Source organism: Panthera tigris, chromosome D1 (assembly GCF_018350195.1).
Source record: "Panthera tigris isolate Pti1 chromosome D1, P.tigris_Pti1_mat1.1, whole genome shotgun sequence".
Taxonomy (NCBI): Eukaryota; Metazoa; Chordata; class Mammalia; order Carnivora; family Felidae; genus Panthera; species Panthera tigris.
In genome coordinates this window covers 81,430,271-81,455,151 of record NC_056669.1, presented here as the reverse complement: position 1 = coordinate 81,455,151, position 24,881 = coordinate 81,430,271, and the positions used below count along the sequence as shown (strand labels likewise).

Below are 24,881 nucleotides of genomic sequence, written 5' to 3'. Positions count from 1 at the left end.
TATAATGTAAATATAAATATAAATCAGATAATGTCCTTTGTAAAGGCAGGCACATAGTATTTGTCCAGCAAATTATAGTTTCCTCCCTTGCTGAAAAAACAATTGTAAAGGGTCCATCTGTTCATCTGCCCTTTAGCTTCTTGGTGTGGGTACCATTGGCAAGTTTCCACTAGGGAGTGATCACACTGTGCTCAGAGTGGTATTTTATTTTCAAGTGGCTCAGATTTGGCTGAAAAAGGTAACACTAACTATAAGGGAGTTCTAAATCCTGCCTGGGCCTTACCTTGGGCAATGATGATACAACTTTCCTGCCTGTGAAGAGGCAGATATATGTACTGATAGAACTTCAGTGATAAAACTGCAAACCACAGCATAGTCTACACTTAGTGCACTTTGGTCAGTGTGCATGCTGGTAGTTCCTCAGCCACCGGGAAATTTTTCTATCCAGAGAATCCTTTAATTCAAAGAACAATCATGGATACTATTTACATACTCTATTAAAGCCACATAATGCAATTTGAGGTCTTTGATACAAGTCATAATTATAGCTGTTACATCTTCATACAATGGCATATGCAGGAACACTAATATTTTATTTTCTCTTTATATCTTGATTATAAATTATTAATAAAATATCTGTATAACATTTTTTCAGATTATATATATATTTTAAATATAACTAAATCTTTACTACTTTGCAGATGGAGGGACACCTTTAAAAAAAATCAGACAGGGGTGCCTGGGTGTCTCAGTTAAGCGTCTGACTTCAGCTCAGGTCATGATCTCACAGTTCACGGGTTCAAGCCCCTGTGCTGACAGCTCAGGGCCTGAAGCCTGCTTCAGATTCTGTCTCCCTCTCTCTCTGCCCTTTCCCTGCTAACACTCTGTCTCTCTCTCTCTCAGAAATGAATAAACATTAAAAAAATAAAAAAAAAAATCAGACAGTAGAGTTTGTCAATGTGGGGGATGTGACTATAATTTTGGAAAGGTTAAATGTTTCAAAATGCAAATGCTATAAACAGGAACAGATAGCACACGTGTGTTTACATCCTGATGATGCAACTCACTAGTCTCAATTACTTGTCAATAAAATAAGGATAATTTTATATATCTGTGGAGTTGACACAAAGATTAAATAAAATGACCTGTGTAAAGAGCCTAGCAGGAAACCTAGCACAACACAGGCACTCGATAAATATTAGTTCTTTTTGCTTTTTCCTGTATAAAGATGGGCTTCACTAGCAGATTCTCATTGCACAGAAGTGGTTTAAATATTCTTTGGGGACAGAGAAGGCAGCTTTTAGCAGGCAGCTTTAAACCCTCAGAAACCTCGAGTGAACACCAACCAAAAATAAAATAAATTAAGAGTCAGTGTGAAAATTATAAACATAGACATATTCAGTTATTTTTCGTAAAGCTTGTAGAAAACATTTAAAATATGTAAATGAAAAAGAAGGAGGTGAGGAGCTGTCACAACTCAGACAACAGTTCTGTGGCTTTGAAGAGTTTACGCTCATCTTTTTGCCTTGGTTTATCCACCTTCCTCACAGAGATAAAATAGAGAAAACAAAGGAATATACTAAAAGGCTCAACGTTCATCTCCTCAAAGCTCATCTTTATGACATAAAAGCAGCTATTTGTAAGGCAATGCTTAGAATTCCTGTTGCGATGTAATTAGAATGAATTATGTCCTCTTGTCCTCTGTTTATTGAAAAGCAAGGGGAAATCACAGTCTGAATGGTGGCCATTTGGATGGAAATGCATGATCACCAAAAGACTTACAATGTTGCCTTTTACTTCACAGCAGGGGCAGCCAAATTCAACCTAAATCCCAATGAACATAAATAACACACATAATAATTGAATGAACTACCCAAAATAAAATTTTCTTATATTGATTCATTTTCAGTCATTTTCTTGGGATTTGGAACTGGGTCTTCAACTCACTGGGACCAACAGTTTTCCTTGAAACACAAGGTAGGCTATCCCATGTTAGCTAGCTAACAAAAAGCAATAAGGAAATGATGTTAACCATGGCCTACATTTGTAGAAAGAAAGCACTTTTATAGCCATGATTGCATTTGATTGTCAGTAATTCAGACGTGGCAAGACAGGTCTTTCTTATTATCCCCATTTTATTTATAAGGAAAGGACACCAGTTCTCTATGGGGATGGGGCAGTATATAACAAGTGCACGTTTTTAGCCAAATGGGAAGTGGCTGATATATGACAGCAGTGACATCCACCTGCATGCCACTTCCATGGGTTCCTGGGCTCCAGCCTGGGATGTTTGTAGTTAGTTACTAGAATATAAGCAACGTGACTCATTCTGGCAGCATTTAAACTTTAAGTTCAGCTCAGGTGCACCAAAGGAGAATGTGCCACCAACTTGATTTATTTGGGTGAATATAAAAGCAGGTTACCCAAGGCTTAAAAAGAAAAAAAGAAAAAGAAAAAAAAAAAAAAACAACACTGAAATGGGCTGTCTTTCTTACCCCACCCTTAGGGAGTGTTGGCTAGAAGAACTTACCTATTGTGTTAGATAGCGTGAAAGAGGGGAAAAACAGACTGGGGCAACCCAAAGTCAAAATCAACAACCTTTGTGAATCTGAGCCATGGACTCTTTGCCTAAAGGGGAAGAGGGAGGAACCAAGTTTCCACCCTCTTAATGCAGAAATGACAACAATTGTTGATAGAAAAAGGAAAATCTTTTCCTCTCCTCCCTCCCCAGGAAAAGCATCATTAAGTAACAACACAAGGGTGCCACTCCAAACCCCCATGTCCTAATTAGAAACCAAAAATGACATGCTTTATAAAAAATATGCATGTTTCAGATCCAAAATAACAAGAAGGAGAGTGTCTCCAACCCTGGATGTAATGTGATTACATGCAGTAATTAACAATGAATCTGTAACCGGTCTTGTTGGCTCTGTTCAGATGCCAAGGATGGGAGTCCAGTGGATCATCAGTTATGGGTGTAGATCACTAATCTAAAGGCACTGAAACTTGTGGGTGATGAATGATGGATTTCAAATGGTTGCAGTGACTTGAAGGAAAAGAACAAGGCTTTTGAGACTGAAAAACAGCCAGACACCTGGGTTGTTTCCTGAGTGCCAAATGTCATCCCTCTCTGGTCCACAGACCTCTTTGGGACAGAATCAAACTGAAGGCCAGCATATGCAGCACAGCCGAGACCCAGCCCAGCACTTAACTCTCTGCCAGGCTGAGATAAGCCCTGAGGACATCTGTCCCAGCCAGGAAAGGAGGAGTGCCAGAAAGTCTGAATTCAGCCTGCCGTCCTGTGTTTGCTGGGACTTGCAGCATTGGTATCGACAGAGAAAATTTTGATGCTGGATGGCAAATTCCTGTAGAACTTGGCTTTGAACAAGGCCAAGCAGAAAGATGTCCTTAATGAAGGATTTGGATGATAGATTATGGTCCCATGGTGATCAAACCATTTCAGCCATTCCCACACAGAGGGATCACATCACTGTCAATGGAAGCAGGCCAGCCCTAGGCCAAATTAAAAAGTAGGACAAATTGGTGGTCCTAGGACAACAGGACAAGTAGGACAATAGGTCTTGGTGTGCTCAAAGCTGGGTGTTCCTACCCGCCTCCCTTCTTTCAACATGCCCCACCTTCTTTGCCTTCTCCCTACTTTCCACTCCAGCAAGGTCCAAACCCTCCTCACTGCCTCTGGTTATCCAAAGATCCCTCTCAGTAAACCGATTATCTAAAGGGAGGCCTTGCCTCACCCCAACAAACATTGTTTAAGTCTTAACTATGGGACAAGCAAAATATGATATATAAGAAAGACAAATATATGAAAAATGCTCCTGACCCTCAATGAGAACAGCCTTATAAATTCACTCAACAACATGTACTGAGTTTCCTACCGTGAGCAGGAGATAGTGTGTATAGCTAGGCACGCAGGGGGATATGGGGATGATGAATATGCATTTTCTTCCCTCAGAAATCCCTTGAACTCAAGAAAAGACTTAAGAGACAAGATGGGTAGAGCCCAGTCACTGTCAAAGCTTCTAACTGCTCTCTCTTCTTCTGCTCCTATCTCCTGGAATAATAAAAACAACAATAATATAATATAATATAATATAATATAATATAATATAATATAATATAATATAATATATATGTGTGTATACAGTATAATACACATATACACATACACACACACACATATATATAGTACAGTATAATACTATATATTAGCTGCATATATATAGCATAATATAATATAATATAATATAATATAATATAAATCTACCCACCACTCAGGAAGCAGAGTTTTCTTTGTAAAACATAAATCAGATCATGCCATGTCTACTTTAAAACTTCCCAACAGCTTCTCAGGGCACATAAAATAGAATGCAAACTCCTTCTCCATGACTGGCATAATCCTTGCCTACCTTTCCTTCATACTCACTGCAGACACATTGACTGCTTTTCTGTTCTTCAGACATTCCTGCCTCAGGGCTTTTAGCTTTGTAGTACCCTCTGACTGAAATGCTCTTCTAGATTGTGTGTGGCTGGCCTCATTTCATCACTCAGGACTCAGTTTAAATGCCCCTTTTCAGAGATGCTTTTACTGACAAGTCTGTCTAAGGAGCACTTCCCCAGTTCCTCCACAGCTATTTTCTTTTCTTCATGACAAATGTCACCAGCTGAAACTATATTATTTTTTTTAATTTGTCTAACAGAAAACTCAAACTTCAGAAATCCCAAATCAATCTGCTGATCTGCCATCTGGAAACCTGCTCTACTCACTGTCTTCCTTGTCTCTCATAAAAAGTAGCTCCACTCTTGGGGCACCTGGGTGGCTCAGTTAGTTAAGCATCTGACTTTGGATCAGGTCATGACCTCATGGTTTGTGAGTTTGAGCCCCACATTGGGCTCTCTGCTGTCAGCACAGAGTCTGCTTCAGATCCTCTGTCCCCCTCTCTCTCTGCCCCTCCCCTGCTCATGCTCTCTCCCTCAAAAATAAAAAAATAAACATTAAAAAAAAAAGAAGTAGCTCCCCTCTTCCAGTTATTCTGGTGGCACAGATAAAAACCTAGGATCACCCTGGGCTCCTTCTTTCCTTGACCATCCATCTGGAAACCCTGTTCATTCTATCTTCACTTGTTATATTTCTTACACTATAACTCCTTTATTATCTCTCTCTCTTTTCACCTGCATTAACCTCCTTCCTGAGTTTTCTGCTTCCTCCTTTCTCCCACTTAGTCTATTTTCAATACCGCAGCCAGATTAACCTTTTTAAGATGGTTCAGGGGAGAGCATGGAAAGCAGACATGAAGACTACAGATATGAACAATCTTTAGAGGAGTTCTGCTCTAGAAATGATAAGAAAAATGGGAAGGTAGCTGGAAGGAAGCATGGCATCAAGGGGAGTATTTCGCTATGAGAAATATAGCATGTTTATATGCTGATGGAAATAAACTGATAAAGAAGAAGACCACCTCTCTAAAATAGCTGGACTAAACTTGCTTGAGTAATCTCCTTGAGTAGATGTGAGGTTCTGGGACCTAGTGCATAAGAGGAGAGATGTGCCTTAGATAGGAACATGAACAGTTGTTCATGCAAGATGGAACATGGGTATTAATAGAGGTAGGTTGGTAGAAGTGATGGAAGCACTATGTGGAAGGTCTCTTCTGTTCGCTTCCATTTTCTCAGTGAAAAAGAATCAAGGTCAATCAGCTGAAAATGATGAAGGAAGAAAAGGTGTTGAAAGTTCTAGGAGATTGAAGAAAATATTAAATAAGAATCAATAGATTAGGGAAAGAGAATTGTTGAGTCCACTTGAGTGTAGTGAGTTTCAAGGAAGGTCATTTTGGGTGTTTTCTTCCAGCCAAGTTCAGCAAACAGAAAACAGGTGCAGAGGAACAAAGAAGTGAGAGAAGCTCCAGGGTGTTATGGGTGTGATAAGTGAATGATTATTAGGACAGACAATAAAATCTAGGATGGATAAAGAGGTATGTAAGGACATGTGGGGTAGGAAGGACAGTGAAAAGATGGTAAGACAAATTCATTGTCTGGTCAACAAATGTTAAAGTCAGAGTGCCAGAGACATTGCACTGGAAAGATATGGTCTGGATGTGGTCCTAGAGTACAATGCTTACGATTATGGACGGGTAGCTGTTACTGACAAAGATAAGGTCTACAGTAGGGAGTGAGTGGCCCAACTGTGGGGATGAGTAGCTAAGGTTGGGAGAGAAGGAGATCATTAGAGAAGAAGAGGCCAAGGAAGTCAGATCCCAGAATATTGAAATGATCATCAATATGGAGCTTGAAATTGCCAAGAATTGTGACAGGCATTTTGTTGGAAAGAGTGAGGTTGAGTTGGGAGCTTAAATCCTAAAGAAATGTGGAAGAGTGACTCAAAGTCAACAGACGACTGCCATAATAATGAATTGCTGGTAGTAAGGTTGTAAGCTTCATGCCAAAGTGCTTTAAGAAAGAAAAGAACTTGATCTGGTAGATGCAGTAGAAACCAGAGACATCCTCCCCATCCCAGGTCCAGAATTCTATTCCAAATTCACATTCCAGTTATAGGTTTTTGATGCCACCAGAGTTATCCTCTGTTTCCAAAGAAGCTAGTGTGATTAGAAGCTTCATGCTTTCATTCAAAGGAAACACTTACTAATTGCTGAGACTAGAGGCATTGCACACCACCAGTGTGGGAAAGATGTTTTGGAAAAGGGTCTTTAAACCATCCCTGGGCATTGTCCCATATATACAGCTGTTCCTGTAGAAAACCTTCTTCAGATCAACAGGAACAACAATAAAAACACATAAAAATCAGCCTATTAATCATTTATTAATGATTACAAGAATAAAATTTTACCTGATACTCTCAATGAGGGATGTTCATGCCAAATGAATTGAAAACCAGCAGGATGAGTCAGTGGTTAAAATCTGTAGAAGTGCTCTTAATGATTTTTACAATTGTTTCCTTAATAATGGAATCTTAATAAGCAGGTCGATGTTAAATTAATAACATGCAGGCATTCTAAAAAGCATACTGAAACATGATTTTAGCCCATTCACTCAAGGCTTAAAGCCATACTCTGGGTTTTTTTCTTCCTGATAGAATATCATCTATCAGAAGGAAAATTTTAAACTACAAGATGAAGTTTAAAACATAAAATTAATAAGAAGGAAAGGTGTAGTTTTAACAATAGCCATGCAAAGGCATTGTAGGCCCAGAGCTACAATCTTTCTGCCACCTACTGACCTCACTCCACTTCATTCAATGAATGATCACTGAGCATGGGGAATATGCCAGATACGTTGCTACCTACTGAAGAATTGGAGAAGAATAAAATACTATCCATACCCTTCCAGCAAATCTAAGGGTAAGAGGGTTCATCTAAGGGCTCATTATCTGATTGGAGAAAATAAACACTTGAGTAAACACAATACAATATTGGTAATTTGTGTAAAGTGCAGCACAAAGAATGGAACATTTGAAGAGGAAGAAGAAATTTACTAAATGGAGAAGAAAAGCACTTTGCCAGGTGGAAAGAAGGGCAGGTAAGTGTGCAATATTTGGGAAGCATGAGCAGTCCTGGGGGCAGGGCTTATAGGACCTGAAAGGAGGGTATGGGAAGTAAAATTACTTACTATGAAGCTTCCAAATCCTTTGCCCCACTTCTAGCCATGATTGCCCCTTTCTCACTGCCCTCCTCCTCTCAACATCCTGTCAACCAAAATATAGTCCTCTTCCCCAAGAAATCCAAATACAAGTATGTTGTGATGTCTGAAAACATGACTGCAGATTTAGAGGCCAGCAGGAAGAATCTCACAGTATAACATTCAATGATGCACTGTCTCTCACCCCCTTACCCTTCCTCACCTCCTTACTACCCATCCCACAGCAGTCCACACCATCATCACCACACCTGGTCCAAGTACAGAGAATTTCTCCTTCTCTGACGTTCTGGTGCTTTCCAACAATCAGAGCTTAACGACAGACAACACCCAAACAAATATGACTCTCTCCCTGAAAGGAATTTTCTTACTATCTGCTTAAATAATCAACGCTTCTCCCTTGGACTATAGTTCTAAAATAGAGTTCTAATCTAGTGCTTCAATTTTTAAAATCCTTTGGTGGCTCACTCTAGCCCAAAAAATAAATCCAAGCATCCAGGAGCCTCTACAGTCCACCTCAACCAAAATGTTAGGCTCCGTTTTCTGCCACACTTTCGCCATCCCCAGATGCACAACCTCCACCCCACTGAAGCCCTCCTCATTTCCTAAACAAGACATACATTTTCTTCCTGCATGGCTCTATTCACATAGCCCTTTCTCTGGCATTTCTGTTCCCCACTTACCCAATTGTTAAAATTCTAATCATCCCTGTGAAAATGTTTCCTCCTGGCTGAAGCCAGGTTTATCAACCTTGGTGCTACTGGCATTTTGTGATGTATAATTATTTCTTGGAGGGTGGGCAGCTGTCCTGTGCAACATGAGGTGTTTAGCAGCATCCCTGGTCTCTACCCACTAGATGCCAGTAGCAACTCTCACCCCCAACCCACTATCTGACAATTAAAAATGTCTCCAGACATTGTCAAATGTTCTCTTGGCTTCAAAATCACCCCGGGTTGAGAACCACTGCTCTTTAAAGCTTTCTCTGGTTACTCCAATGAGAAATCGTTGCACCCCACTCTACTCCACACCACTTTAGTGAAACCCTTGCAACTAAAGCAACAACAAGAGTATCAACAATAACAACAGTTAGCACTATCTCTGTTTTGTTGCTATGATTGCTTATATGTCTGTTCTCTTTTGTAGATCTGTGAGCTGAGACCAGAGTATCTTCCCTGTATCTCTAGGACCCAGCACAATGCCTTACTATAGTGTGTAATCATGACAAATTTGCTGAGTCAATGTGGTAACGCTGTTGTCATTGTCTGTCTTCTGACTAGCCATTTGGTGACCACATCACTTGCAAGATTGAGAAGCTAATAATTCCAATGGCGTTTCGCAAGATTCTGTCTATATCTGGCAAGTGATAAAAAGCATTAAGAACAATGGATCCTGGAAAGTTTGTTTTTTGTTATTTAATATTTACATTTTGGAATGGTTTATAGTTGAGTAAAGATTAATTTTCGGATTCAGTTTAGGTTAGCAAAGTAATGTGGTTCGTTTCAGTATTTTAGTTTGAGTAAGTTTGCACACTGCAAGATTTTCTTTTTAAGTTTAAGATGTAAATATAAAGTGGTGGTCCAAACCATAAAACATAGTACTTCAATAGATGCTGGTGGATAGCAGTCTGGATTGATTCACTTATATAGGTTTCATTCGCCCAAATCACTTGGAAGTTCCTTGGGGGTAGGAACACATCCAGCATTTCTCCTATCCCTATAGCACATGCTAAGTGGATACTTTTGAGTTAACTGGCAGAAATTTTCCAATGGGGGTAAGTAAATGTATTGACCTAGAACGCCCTAAGAACTAAGTCTTGAGATAAGTTTTAGCAGCTATGATAAGGTATGGCAAAGATTCCTAGAGGACTATGTTAGCATCCATTTCCCTCTTCTTCTCGAGGGATAGAGTTGAGATTTTTGCAGCTTGGCACTTTGTTGTTCAAAATGAAAGACTTTATTTACTGGTTCCACTGCAGCAAGATGGAGCCATGTAACTGAGTTCTGACCAATGACATATAGGTCAAAATATTACGTGGGACCTCTTGGAAAGCTGGCTTAAAATATGCTGACTTGAGCGGAACCTGGATGACTCAGTTGGCTGAGCAGCCAACTCTTGGTATTGACTCTGGTCATGATCTCGTGGTCAGGGGATCGCTGAGCATGGAGCCTGCTTGGGATCCTCTCTCCCTCTCTCTCTGCCTCTCCCCTGCTTGTGTGTGCATGCCCATACTCTCTCCCTAGAGAGAGAAAATAAATAAACAAATAAACAAATAAATAAACTTTAAGAAGAAAAAGATGCTGACTTGATTGGGAAGGGTGATTGTTACTTTTATGCAAAAACTTACTCTTTTTTTCTGGCTTGCAACTCACACATAATAACTGGAAGTCCTGCAGTTTTCTTAAATTGTGAGTAAATTTTATGATCAAAGCCATCGAGGATGGTGGTACATAATGACAGAAGCTGGGATCTCTAATGAAACTGTGGAGCTGTCACACTTGCCCCAGATTATCTATCTCTGGATTTCTTTTAGTTATAAATTATTATTTATAATAATATTATTTTGGACTTTCATGCTTTAAATTTTTTTAATGTTTATTAATTTTTGAGAGAGAGAGAGAGGGAGAGAGACAGAGCATGAGTTGGGGAGAGGCAGAGAGAGAGAGGGAGACACAGAATCCCAAGCAGGCTCCAGGCTCTGAGCTGTCAGCACATAGCCCGACGTGCGGCTCAAACTCATAGAATGCAAGATCATGACCTGAGCCGAAGTGGACACTTAAACAACTGAGCCACCCAGGTGCCCCTGGACTTTCATGTTTTTATGAAGCTGCATCCAATATTGACTGATACATAAATACTTCATTGTAATTCAACAATATTTTTGAATGACTCATATGTGCTAGGTCAGTAGTTCTCAACAAAAGAGCACATCACAATACCTTCATAATTTTCAGAAAATGAAAATGTTCATGTCATACTCAAGACTTTCTGAATCAAAATTTACATGGTGGACTTTGGCATGAATAAAATTAAATATATACACACACTATTATATATGTCAACAAATTATATAAATATATGAATATAGATAGTTGTATGTAATATATAATTATATATAATATATATTACATTTAGTATACATTATATATAACATATATGTATGTGTATATATACACGTATATAGTTTTTCATACTATTCCCTTATATTCCTTTTTATTTCTGTAAGGTTGGTAGTAATTCTTGACTTTAGTAGTTTGAATTTTCACTCATTATTTCCTGGTCAGTTAGGCTAAAGTTTTGCCAACTTTGTTGATCTTTTCAAGAAACCCAGTTTTAGTTTCATTTATTTTCTTACTTGTTTTTATGTCTATTCTTTTTTCTATTCTATACTGGTTTTTGTTCTTTAATTCTATTTCTTGCTTGAAATGTTATTTTTCCTTCTTTCTACTTGCTTTGGGTTAGTTTACTCCTTCTTGAGTGTCTTAAGATAAAAGTTTAGGTTATTGATTTGAGGTCTTTCTTCTTTTCCAATATAGGCATTTTTTAGCTATAAATTTCCCTCTAAACACTGCTTTAGCTGCATCATGAATGTAATTTCAAAGTTCTGCAGAGAATTCTTGTGTATATACTTGGTGAGAATATGCTGTACTTTTTCACAATCACAACATTTTGGAGGCTGTGCGTGTGTGTGTGTGTTTCCAATTTCCAATGTGGTGCTAAACTTTTGAGTAGACAAAGCTTTTCTTACAAAGCAAAATGCCTTGGCTTGGGTTTGGTTGGATTTGCAGAAATGCCCTTGCTTGTAGCTCAAAGATTCCTTTCACAGCCTAATGTAAAAAGCAAGGGCATGTTTGTTTTTACTTGATTTTCTCTGTGAAGTGAAGATTTCCTAGGCTATATGGGCCCTTCTTAAAGGGCCCTTTCAGTTGGAAGTTTCCTTCACTGTCTGTATTTCTACCAAGCATATTTTTTGGCAGCCCTGACACAATGTTTGTGTCCTGTGAGTAGAGGTCAGCTAGGAGTGAAAACTTCCTGTGCTACCATCAGTGCTTTCCCTTGGTCTGTGTACTTTGCTATTTGCCATGCTTTGTCCACAATTTGGCAGCACTATTACCCACTCTACGTGACAAATGACATCATTGCTATAATGAGAATTCCAAGCAGCACCACTGGATCAAAGCCCATCTGTGTGCCTGCTCCCACACTTGACAAAACAAATTCCAAATTCATTCAGCATGCCGGTGCCATTTAGTCACTGTGACATATCCCAAATTTTGGACTCTGTGCAAAAACCAGTCTGTGCCCACAAAATTAATCATGGAACACATTTTATGACGTTTGACAACAACTTAAAAGGTTCTCATCTCTGGCAGGTGGCTCTGCCAATCTGCAAGTATGTGCATGACAAATTCTGAACAATATATTATGTGGCTGAAAATATATCATGCAGGATGCACACCCTGGAGAGAACCAGAGTGAGTCCAAACAATCCTGAGGTCTCAGGGACACATAAGCCAGACTGCTGTCTTGTGAAGGAAGGATGATGGCCCCAGGTACACACAGAAAGCCAAAGAAAAGGCAACAGCTCGTGTGCCAGTAAATGCTGAGAACATTGGCACAATTGCCTGTGTTGGCAGGACCAAGAGTTTGAGATGGCTAATTTAAGCGACAAGATCCTGGCAAACAGATTTATTTAGGGCAAGGGTGCGTCAGAAAGATGCCAGAAAAATACATCAATCTGTGCCTTTACATGTACTGTGGAGTGATGATGAAACAGTTGACATTAAAAAAGTAAACCCTTACACTTTAATATAATCCGCAGCTCATCTTCACAACAAGTAGGGTTTACTTTAGATCTCTGGTACTCCAGGATGGGATTTTATGTTCTCATCTGAGATCTTCAACCAAGAGAATTTCTCTTCAACAGGTGTTCTTGAAGAGATCTTCCCATATGGCTGGGTTGAATTGATTAGATTCGTGTTTTTATATATTGTTTAATTTATTTAAAAATGTAGGCTATTTGGCATTTGACAATATCATTCCCTTCAAATTAAGGAAGCCAATTATCTAAAATTTTACTTTACTGAGGAGCATATGACAGGATCTCCATTAGAAAAAGAAAATTCAGACTTTAATTGTTCTGATAGAACCCTTTCCTTAAGAGTAATATTTTACTCTGTAATAAGACATACTAACTGTTTTAAACATCTATCCTGTATAGTGGTGCATATTTGTGCACTAAAATGATAAAATAGCAATAAAACAGTAAGATGCAAAAAAAGAAAAACCCAAAAAGCAAAATGTTCCACTTGGGGGTGTCTGGCTTCCTCATATTACTTTCCATTTTCCACTTTCCTTCTCTAGACAGCTTCCTACCCCCAATTTTCCCCACCTACTCCCTTTTTTTTTTTTCTCTTACTGGATGCTGGCTTAGTACATTGTATTTGCAACATCTTGGGTTAGGAGAGCTTTCACAACCTGACAGCCTACTTAGGACTTTCATTCCTCATTCGAAGACAAAATTTGCCTAATTTAGCTTTCATGGGGATTTGTCTCAGAGTTCCTATTCTGAGTCTTCCTTTCCATCTCCGAGGCAGGGAGTAATATGAGGAAGCAAAAGGTGAAGAGTTCTTCCATAGGAAGAACAATTCTTGATTAGGAAGTGAGTCCTAATAACCTGGTGAGTCAATAACCTGATGGAGGCATAAAACTAAAAGCAGCACTTCCTTATTTGTGCTCACAATTGCCTCCTTTGAGACTTAGGGCAGCAATCTGTCCCCTCTTCTGGAAAATGAAGGAGCTGGACTCTAGTCTCTCTCAACTCCAGTAGTCAGGGATTTGTGACTGATGGAGTGATGTTTTAGGGGATCTCTCCTTACACAAAAACTGATTCTTCTCTTTTGTGCATTGAATACAAATGGGTTGTTAATTGGCTCATATTTTCCCTTCTCAGTAGCTCCTAAAACTTTTTTTCTTCCTTTCCTCTGCTTAAATAATGATCTGTAACTGTTCTGATTCCCAATTCTTAGAATGTGACTTTTTAATCTTTCTATTTTCTCTGAAAACTTTTAGGATCTTCTACTTACCCCTGGAATTTTGAAATTTTATGTATGTTAAGAAACTACCAAGGACAAGGAAAGGATCACTCAAAAGGAGCAAACAATCTATAGTCTCAGTTACAGAGAATTGTTCCTGTTCCTGCCAGTCAAAATAGAATCACATAATTTATGGGGAAGGGGTAAAGAACTTAGAAGGGTATTGACTCAGTAGTGGGACATAATTAGCCATACACAAAGGCTGAACTGGTTCTACCTAACAAAGCTTAAAATGAAGCCTCAAAGGACAAATTTTTTTTCAAGTATCCCATCTGCATTTCAAAAAAAATTTCAAAAATATTCATAGGGATACAAAAATATCAAGCAGCCAAAAAAGTAAATTTCACAATGCCTGGCATGATTATATATATATATATGATATATTATACATATATATCATATGATATATATATCATATATATATATCATATGATATATATATATCACGGGTCATGCGAGAAACAGGAAATTATGATCTGTAATGAAGAGAAAAATCAATCTATAGAAACAGTGCCAGAAATAGCACAGGTGGTAGAATTAAGATAAAAACATTAAAATTGTCAACATAATAGCATTCTACATGTCCAAGAAGCTGTGGGAAAGGTTGGGCATGGTAAATAAGGACATGGAAGATTTAGAAACACACACACACCTCCTTAAATCTAACTGCCACAAATAAAAACTATAGCCTCTGAGATGAAAAGTGAACTATTGGGATTAAAAGAATATTAGATTTCAAAAAAAGGAAACACAGGGAAAGGCTTGAAAAAACAAAATGAATAGAGCACTAGGGAGCTGTAAGACAGCATTAGGCAATAGAATGTACATGAAAGTGGGGTCATCAAAGGAGAGGAGCTGGAGGATAGGGGAAGAGAAAATATTTGAAGAAATAAGGGCAATGTCTGCATTTGTCTTGTTATGGTATTCTCAGTGCCTAGCAAAACACCTGGTAGGTATTAGACATTTAGCAAACATTGAAAATACTTGTGGCATAACCATAAGTAAAAGAGAAGCACATGAGTGCTATTGCAGGGTATAAGGACCATCAGGGACCAAGGGACAACAGTTTGAAAAAAAGGGAAGCTTATTAGGGGCACCTGGGTGGCTCAGTGGGTTAAGTGTCCGACTTCGGCTCAGGTCATGATCTCTCAGTCTGTGAGTTAGAGCCCTACGTAGGGCTCTGTGCTGACAGTTCAGAGCCTGGAGCCTGCTTCCGATTCTGGGTCTCCCTCTCTCTCTGTCCCTCCCCTGCTTGCTCTCTGTCTCTCAAAAAAACAAAAAAAAAAACAAAAAAAAAAAAAGGGAAGCTTAGAAGTGGCACTTCTTTAGCAGACCTGGGAATGGGTTCAATTTGAAGGTGTATATGGTTTGAAGAATTGGAGGAGATGAACAAGGATATTCCACATGAGAACAACATGAATGAAGACTTGGAAGGAAGAATAAACATGGTTTTGAATATATCACCTCAAGTAGAGAGGTGGTTGCACTTGAGGAATAATGAGAAATGAAGTTAAATGGGTAACTTAAGGGTCAGAGTATGCAAGCCTTTAGAAATAGGAAATGGTGGGGGAGAAACAATTAAAAGTTTCTAAACAGAAACTTTTGCTAATGAAATCAGGGTTCAAGGGGGAAAGAGTATAATCATGACATTCATGATGGCTTAGAAAAAATACTAGAAAGAGTGGGCTGAGGACAATCAGGAAGTTAAAACGTTCCTATCATGAGGTGTTTAAACTGTATAGGAAACCATCTAACAATCAGCAGAGACTAGTGCTTGAATGAATGTCAGTGGAATCTATATACTGGACAAATTAATATTCCATTTAAATTAAGTACTAAAATTTTTCTTGGTTTATTAATTTTCAGAAGTGGCCCTAAGAAATCTGTAATGCATTAAGCAAATTTGCTTCATATCTCATTTACATAAGATTTTGGATCATCTTTTTAAAATTGTTCTCTGTGGTGCAATTGTTCCTTGTTCTCTTGCTTACCCAGGTGTTTCATGTTTTTTGTACTTTCCATCCTTAACTCTCAAACAGATTGGCAGAGGAGGCTCGTGCCTTGATTTTTAAAGTTAAAACGATGCCGCCACAAAAAGAGACTGTATTCCGTTACCTATTTGTCACAGAATCCCAGAATTTAAGAGTGAAAAAGACCTCGGAGATAGGATCCGTCATCGCACAGATAGGGAAACTGAGGACGAAAGGGGTTAAGGGAGCATTCCAGACTCAGAACCATTAACGGTCAAGCCCAGAGAAAAATCCAGACTTCCACTTGGAGCCAAGGGTTCTAAGCGAGTGGGACAAGGCTTGAATCTGAGGCAGGGAGCAAGAATCGGGAAAGGCGCTTTTTCCACCTTCCGAAGCCGGGGCATTCGCCACCCTCGGTACCGCGGGAGACGCTGCGTAAGACTAACCTTGAGGGCATAGAGCCCAGGTAGCCTCCACCACTCTCTAAGCCACAGGTCCTACTCTCGCGATACTTGGCAGGCCGTTTCCCTGCCAGCTCCTACTAAGCCCCGCCCCTCCACCGCAGCCCTATGTCGTCATTTCCTGTGGGTCTGCAGGCAAAGGGAGAAGATGGCGGCGCTGGGGGAACCTGTGCGGCTGGAGAGGGGTGAGTGCGGCCGAAGCCGGGACCGAGGTGGGCGGAGGGGGTGGAGGAGTGCCGTGTGGCCGGAGGGGAGGAGGAGCGACCCAGGCTCCGAGATCCGGATCCAGGTGCCCCTCGCGCCGAAGTCGCTGCTCCTGGCCCTTGGGAGGGCGCTTGCTGTCCCCTGACTGATAGATACTCAGACCCCTGCTCTCTTCACATGGACTGTGCCGGTGCACAGCACAGTTAAATACTAGCTGTCCGCCTTCGTAGACACACGCCGCAGACGCGCTCCCTAGGTGCGCACGGCAGACCCGGCGGCCTGAGACATGTCAACCCCAGAAGCAAACATCACACGCCCAGTTCGGAGAGACTACATGCACTGCCCTTACTTACGCGCGCACAAATCCGGTGTCCCCGCTCTCACCCCCACACATTGCAGACATCTCGGACACAACAGCACATTCACCACAGAGTCGTCCTTATTTATGCACAAACTCCGTCATTACTTTAACCACAACCTCACTTGTGTTTGTTTTGGGCTGTTTCCTGGCTTTGGTGCCCCTCCCAGGTACCGAGAAGGTGCTTTAAATACCATCCTACTGATTTGGTCCCCGGAAGAATGTTATATAACTATTTGGAATAGTGAGCGGTAGGTTGTAAAATACTTGAACGTATAGTCTTATTCCATCTTTACAAACCTTACAACTGCTAACTGTGGCTGGTTGCTTGCTTTTTAGAGCAGACTGTCAAGGAAAGTAAAATCTGTTCTGCTGAGTAATTAGATACCGAAGAGCCAGTGAAAATACATGACTGTGCTCCTGTCAGGGTCCTGTTACAGAGTTTCAGCATTCCACCCTTCCCTTCCCAAAACCTTTATTTCAAGGCAATTGCAAGCATGCTTTTGACACATCAGTATTAGATGTCATGGGTAAGTCAAAAACAAACAACATTTTGAGTGCTGGTGGTAAACAAAATATAGGGTGGAGATTGTAGATATCTTCCGAGTATTAACTCTTGCGGTTACAGCCTGAATATTAAGTAACTTCCGCTCCAAAAAAGGAAATATATTTTTGGAATTATTGTATTTAAAGAAACCTCTTTCCTCATACCTTCACACAAATAAATGCTCACTTAACATTATTTTTTCCTGATGGTGTTCACTATTTGTAAGCCTCTTCATAAATGACATTGCTTCCCTCCAGCCCACCAGACCATTAATTAAAGCATCATTTTTGACAGAGGAGTAGCTACTCTGGGAAGAATTACTAAGTTAGGCTTAAGACTGTGACATCTCCCTCCTGAGCACAATGGCACTGTGCTTTGTAGATGGGAACAAATCTGTTCGTTGTTAACAGGAGTAGGAGTTTTTTTTTTTTTTTTGAAAGCCAGTCGTAGGATTCTAACATGTTGGCAGTCTTTTGTGTTTTTAAGCGCAGCACAAAATGTGAAACTTCACCTCTGGCATTTAGGTTTGGTAGTCATGGCTTTTTTTGCTTTTTCAGAGTTCTTTACAGTTACACAGTAGAATGCTCAGCAACTTAGTAGGATGAATTACTAGAGGTTGCCATTTAGCTGGATAAGAAAGATTACATCACCTGTTTCTTATTTAGGATTCTCTTTAACAAATTCTATTAACAAACACTTCCAATAACCCTACAATTTAAAATTAGTGCATATGATCAAGATCGTGAATGTTTTCTAAATCATCCAAATATGATTCAGTGGAATAGCTTTGAGCACATGTTAGGTACAGTTTAGGTTCAGTAAAGAGTTTTTTTCATTTCGTTTCAATTTTTTGTTAATTGGAAATATTTATATAGCTTACATATTGTAACTTTGTAAGTCAAAATAATCAATGAACCAAAAGCTCCCATTCATCAGTCATTCATTCTAGTGGTGCAATAATCAGAAGGGGGAAAGTCGGATTCCATTGCATTTGATTAATATCAGTTTAAGCTTTTATGATCTGAAGTTGAAAAATCTACTTCTTTCTTCACTATATTTATTGCTAGTTTTGTAGTATTATACACAAAGAAGGCCATATTAATTCTATAAAGAAAAAGTTCCAGACTTGTGGTATAATATAAAGTTCAGAACTTCTTCCATTTTAAAAGGAGGCAAAGAATAATAAAATAATAGGTACTGTAGCCCTCTGGGGTACAAAAACAGTTAAGGAAAAAAAGTCAAAATACAGAAAATTACAGTGTTTTAACATGACTCGGAATCTTACAAAATATCTTAATTTATAAAATACATTTCCCAATATGCCTAATATATTTGTACAAACATGTACCACCTCTTAAGATTTCTTAGGATTAATTGGTGCCAAGGGAACATAATATTTATGCTTGCTACATACCAGACCCTTTTCCATGCTTTTTTTGGTTTAGTTGTAAAGTAATTCTCATAAGGAAGGTACTGTTACTTCCATTTTACAGTGGAGAAACTGAGACATGCACATTAAGTAACATGCCCAAGATCACACAGCTAATATTGAGACCAGATTGGCAAAACTTTTTATTTTTCTGTTTTGTAAATGTATGTGTTTGGTTGAACTTGTCTTAATTAAAACAGTGTGTTAATGATCCTGAGTTGAAAAGAGGCCACAGTTAATTTATTCCTTTATACCATTGTTACTGTGTCCCTGCCACTAAGTGCATCTGTTATTGAAAGTTCATATCTACTTATAAATTGTGATTTTCTTTGGAAAATGAAAAAGGATTTCACTAGCACACAATGTTTTGTACTACTCAAAGCTTTGATTACTAATCATGATAGGTAACTTTTTTTGACTACTTTCAGATAGAACTGTCTGCTTTTTGAAGCAGTACAATGTTCATGTGTCTATCACATTTGAACCCATCTTTTCCTGTGACATTTAGTATTTTATATTCAGTTTTCCTGTGTCTCAAAGATACTATTTTCTAGATCTTGCATGTGTGCAACATTAATATTTAATCCTAATCTACATAAAAGCATTCTCAGATTTTACATTCCCTCTCTCATATGTGTATTCATGTAACCCCCACCCCCAACACACACACAAGCTCACACTCTTACACATTTTTCCCCTCCATATTCTACATATTTCTAGTTAATCCTTAAGGATTGTATCCTGTTACAAGGCATTTAGAGAATATTCAGAGAAAATTATTTATCAATGTGTGTGTGTTTAATTCTAGATATTTGTAGAGCGATTGAATTGTTGGAAAAACTGCAAAGGAGTGGAGAGGTCCCACCACAGAAACTTCAGGCTTTACAAAGAGTCCTTCAAAGTGAATTCTGCAATGCTGTAAGAGAGGTGAGTGAATGGGATTAAATTTACTAAAAACGTGAGTTAATTAGGTAAGATAGTACTCTGAAATTTGGGTTTAGAAGTTTTTAAGAAAACAAACTTTAGAAAAATACTAGAACTGGGGCACCTGGGTGGCTCAGTTGGTTATGCATCCAACTCTTGATTTCAGCTCAGGTCATGATCTCATGGTTTGTGAATTCGAGCCCCACGTTGGACTCTGTGCTGACAGCATGGAGCCTGCTTGGGATTCTCTCTCCCTCTCTCTCTGCCCCTCCCCTGCTTACACTTTCTTTCTCTCAAAATAAATAAATAAATTTAAAAAGGAGAAAAAAAATATTAGACCCTATCTCTCTCTCTCTTGAAAAAAGTATATTGTTAAGTATATTTAAAAAAAGCATATATGTTAAGTATAACATACAATATTATATTAGTTTCAGGTGTACAGCATATTATCCACCAGTTCTATTTATTATTCAGTGCTCACCACAATAAGTGTAGTCACCATCCGTCATCAAACATGTTGTTACAATACTAACACTATATACCCTATGCTATACTTTTCATGTCTATGACTTATTTTATAACTGAAATTTTGTACCTCTTCATTTGTGGGGATTTTGAGTAGAAAAACATTTTACTGGATGCCTGAGGGGCTCAGTTGGTTATACGTCTGACTTCAGCTCAGGTCATGATCTCATGGCTTATGAGTTTGAGCCCCGCATCGGCTCTGTACTGACAGCTCAGAGGCTGCAGCCTGCTTCAGATTCTGTGTCTTCCTCTCTCTCTCTGCCCTTCCCCTGCTCGCACTCAGTGTCTGTCTGTCTGTCTCTCACTCACCTCACTCCCTCTCTCAAAAATAAACATTAAAAAAATATATTAATAATAATAATATTTTACCGGGATGCATAACTTTGCCTAAAACTTTAACACACTCCTTAACTTGACTTAGAACTCAAACGTGGTATATTCTGAGATTTTAAATCATGATGATAACTTTGGGTTTCACAGGTATATGAACATGTCTATGAGACTGTGGACATCAGTAGCAGTCCTGAAGTGAGAGCTAATGCAACTGCAAAGGTAGTTGTTTTTTTTTTTTTTTTCCCATTTACTAAAAGAGACTTCATTATAAATGAGAGGTTTAGGGGCACCTGGGTGGCTCAGTCAGTTAAGTGTCCAATTCTGTCTCCCTCTCTCTGTGCCTTCCCCACTCTTGTGTACCCGTATTCTCACTCGCTCTCTCAAAAATAAAATAAAAAAACATAAGTGAAAGGTTTAAAATGTGTAGTTACTAGATATTTGATAGGCTAATTTCGAAAACTAACATGTAGTATTTTTTGAGCCACACTAAACTTCTCAAGTACTAAGACAAGACATTTTTTATTGGCTTTACAGGAGATATTTTATCATGCAGTTTAGATAATGCATTAAAAATACACTTGCAGGGGCGCCTGGGTGGCTCTGTTGGTTAAATGTCCGACTTCGGCTCAGGTCATGATCTCGCAGTTTGTGAGTTCAAGCCCCGCGTCGGGCTCTGTGCTGACAGCTCAGAGCCTGGAGCCTGCTTCGGATTCTGTGTCTCCCTCCCTCTCTGCCCCTCCCCTGTTCATGCTCTGTCTCTCAATAATAAATAAATGTTTAAAAAGTTTAAAAAAAACCACACTTGCACACAAATAATAATATACCTGTTGGTGCGCCTGGGTGGCTCAGTCAATTAAGCGTCCAACTCTTGGTTTTGACTCAGGTCATGATCTCATAGTTCATGAGTTCAAGTCCACCTTAGGCTCTGCTCTGACAGGAGCCTGCTTGGAATTCTCTCTTCCTTGCTCTCTGCCCCTCCCGCATGTCTCTGTCTCTGAAAATGAATAAATATTAAAAAAATATACATGTAATACATATTTGTTATATATGATATGCATATATCATGTAAATTTTCAAAAAAATTCTGAGGTATATGTTATCCTGACTTTATTGGTGAGGAAGCATTATATTAGGCTATTTTTCTCAAATCACACAAATAGTAAATGGTAGAACTGGGTACTCCCCTAGGTTGCTCTTTGCTTTTCTCCTTTGCCTGAACTCTGCAAATATAGGGGTAATGTCACTAATAGGTTAGCTCTTCAGAGCTGCATATGGCAAGTTTTATGTGCTTTTCTGTACCAGTGGTTTCCTCCAATATTTCCAGAATTGACCTCAGTGTCCATCATATCTTGTTTGAATAAACTAGTATCAGCAGTAAGTGACTTATACTAGAATTAGTCATTGGTAGGTAATTTTGCCTTGATAATTACCGATCCATAAAAGAAAATACTGGATTCTCTGTTGAATGTAAACACTTAAACATGTGAGTATAGTTTGGAAGAATATAAAAAAAGACATGGAAACTTGGCTTGAAATTCTAGAGTTACATGACCTCACGACTTCCTGAATTTCTGAGCCTTAGTTCTATTTGTAAAATGGGGCTTCTTTCAGAGCTTGGAACCTAATGGTATTCAACAAATCTTGATTTCCTTCCTCTGCCCCTTCCCATTTTTGCTCATGCACCTTGATCTATTTATGAAAAATGGTACCAGATTACTTAATTACCTGCTTTTAAAAGCAGAAAAAAACCAAAAATCTCAACTTTGTGTTAGAATTAGTGTAGGTTAGTCTAAATTTGAAAGTTTTAAAGAAGATGTGATGTGACTCTGTTTTCATCTTCTGTGGGGTTTTAGGAGTAACTGGGTAGTTGACTAAAGCAACAAAAAAAGTTCACGTTGGTTATGTGTATCCCTCTTTTTCTCAATATTGAATTATTTCTTTAATTAGTTATTTAGTATATAGTACAGATAGTAACAGCAGCCCAAATGATTGCATATAAGGACACCTACCTCCTTACAGGTTATTATGTAGATAGGTTGTGCCTTGCACAGACTCCTAAAGGAGCCAGGTTATCCAGCCCAAAGCCCAGGGCTGCTGGCATGCCAGGGAAGGGGTTTTCTCTGTAACATGCACCAGTGTTCATCTGTCAAGCAAGCCCGTACGCCAGTTGCTGCAGAGAAGTCCTGGGTACTGGGTGGACTGAGTGGCCTGAACAGTCTTAACACCTCCTGCGTAGGCCCAGGGTATGCTTTCTGGTCATCATCACCCCATCCACTCAGCTTACCTTCTCTTTCAAACTGCCAGTGAACTTGTGAGCATTCAAACATCAAAAGCGTGTACCTCAAAAGTAGTTTTAAAAGAGACAAAAGAACTGAAGCAAACAAAGGTCATATTTGTAACTATTTGTAACTATGTGAAATTCTTTTCGAGGCTACTGTCGCTGCATTTGCTGCCAGTGAAGGACATTCTCATCCTCGAGTTGTTGAACTACCAAAAACAGAAGAAGGCCTTGGATTCAATATTATGGGAGGCAAAGAACAAAACTCTCCAATCTATATCTCTCGAATAATTCCAGGTGGAATTGCTGATAGACATGGGGGTCTCAAGCGAGGAGATCAACTTCTTTCTGTTAATGGAGTGGTATGGATGAATTTTATTTGTACTTGTAGTAATGCATTGTAACCACATGGGGGTATATTTGAGTTACAGAAACCAAAGATGTTGAGGGGAAAACCAAAGCCGCTTTGTAGTTTAGAAATCCCTTGAGGGAATCCTGGGCCGTACTATTTAGTACAGTGATACTTTTTAAAGCACTTTAAGTGTGTTTTGCTTCTTTTCCAATGTAAATTAGCAACGCTTAGTGTGATTTTTATGAAGTAATTAAGCTCTTTAGGAGTTACGGCAGTACATTAAATTAGAGAAGTCCGCCCTCATTTTCGTACAGAATGCCAGCTGCTTAATTTACTTGGGACCTAGTGAGGTAATAGGGCATATATATTGGTATCGGGAACAATTATTTGGAACTTAAAACCCAGTTGCTGGATTTGATTTGGCAGAGGATTTCACACCGATTAAAATGATAGAACCAGGTTATTTTGTAGGCTTATAGTGTTGTGATGATACAACATTAAAATTCTTTTTACTTTTATGTTTTTTAAACATTTTTGCATTTTGAGCTGCTTACAAAACCTGGATACTAATTGTGTGTATGTCTGTTTTTCCCCAGAGTGTTGAAGGAGAACATCACGAAAAAGCTGTGGAACTGCTGAAAGCAGCTCAAGGAAAGGTTAAGTTAGTAGTACGGTACACACCCAAGGTCCTCGAAGAGATGGAGTCGCGCTTTGAAAAAATGAGGTCAGCAAAACGCAGGCAACAGACCTAATGCAATTCAGAACTTTATATTCCATTTTGCTTTTAGCTAGAAAAGTTTTACTTGTGACCTACTGATGGCCGCAGTGCCAACGATTGTAAAAAACAAACAGAAACTTCCCATGAGATCCTTCTTGCCATTTTATAAACACCTATTTTAACATCGTTTATGGTTCCAGAGATGCATACACTTTTTTCTGACAAGAAAAAGTGAAAGGTGATGAGGGCAATTCTGTCCTGCTGTTTTTACAGGCCTTTTTCAAATGCAGATTTTGTCATAAAGTTGTTATAGATTTTTAAAACTGCTTTTTTAATATTAAAATGTACTTTTACATTCTCAATCTTTTTTTAGAAAAAAAGTTTTCTTCATTTGGCTGCTTATTTAAAAATAACAATTCTCCAATTCTTTTTTTGCTTACTCTGTTTTTTTTAACCTGTAAAAGTTCTTTACGGTTTTCCAAGAAATTAAACATAACAGTCTCAGCTACAGCAGTTCATTACACTATCAGTGTTAACACCACTGCTGCATTTTGTACTTTGAACACATGCATAATATATATAATCAATGGTAAATCATAACTCAACAGTGGAAATTTTTTACTTTTATTTAAACATAATGTATAATGAATATTCATTTATACTGATTTATAAAAGTTTTTAAACACTGAAACAATCATTGCTAAAATAGATATTTCATAATATTTGAGCAGTGAGGCAAGAGGATGTAATTTGATTGTTGGCATTACTGATTACATCTTTTTATGTTCAACAATATATCATAAATTACAAATGCAAAAACAGGTTCAGGTTTCATTTTTTTGCAAATTTTTTTAATGCTATTCATTCTTATTTAAATATAGTTCTTATATTTTGGTTTTTCCATTCTTAGGGATGAGCCAGTTAGATTGTGTTGGGAAGTAGCAGAAGCAAAGACGAAAAAGTAATACCTTTAACCTCACTAGCCTCAAGAGTTACACACTCTGTAGATAGGAAGAAGATAG

At 38.7% G+C, this 24,881-nt stretch overlaps 1 protein-coding gene and 1 long non-coding RNA gene across 3 annotated transcripts in view; one reads left to right on the top strand and one right to left on the bottom strand.

Annotated features, from left to right (window-relative positions):
• Positions 1-16,259, bottom strand: part of LOC122231186 — a 37,788-nt gene extending 21,529 nt beyond the window's left edge. Inside the window, exon 1 of one of the 2 annotated variants that reach the window (XR_006208373.1) lies at positions 16,177-16,259. This is a non-coding gene — a long non-coding RNA (uncharacterized LOC122231186). Of the gene's footprint in view, positions 1-3,896; positions 4,067-16,176 lie in introns of those variants that run through there. The other variant, XR_006208374.1, reaches the window with a different exon arrangement.
• Positions 16,258-24,241, top strand: LIN7C (lin-7 homolog C, crumbs cell polarity complex component). Its single transcript, XM_007098463.3, has 5 exons — positions 16,258-16,376; positions 19,538-19,656; positions 20,659-20,730; positions 22,942-23,151; positions 23,738-24,241. Exons 1-5 carry the CDS (start codon positions 16,340-16,342, stop codon positions 23,891-23,893), a joined length of 594 nt encoding a protein of 197 aa, XP_007098525.1. The 5' UTR covers positions 16,258-16,339; the 3' UTR covers positions 23,894-24,241.
• Positions 24,242-24,881: the final 640 nt, after the last annotated feature.

Coding starts and splice junctions, on each gene's coding strand:
- LIN7C (XM_007098463.3), top strand. CDS start 16,340: ATGGCGGCGCTGGGGGAACCTGTGCGGCTGGAGAGGG. Junction 19,657..20,658: donor TCTGCAATGCTGTAAGAGAG/GTGAGTGAATGG, acceptor TGGGTTTCACAG/GTATATGAACATGTCTATGA. Junction 20,731..22,941: donor GAGCTAATGCAACTGCAAAG/GTAGTTGTTTTT, acceptor ATTCTTTTCGAG/GCTACTGTCGCTGCATTTGC.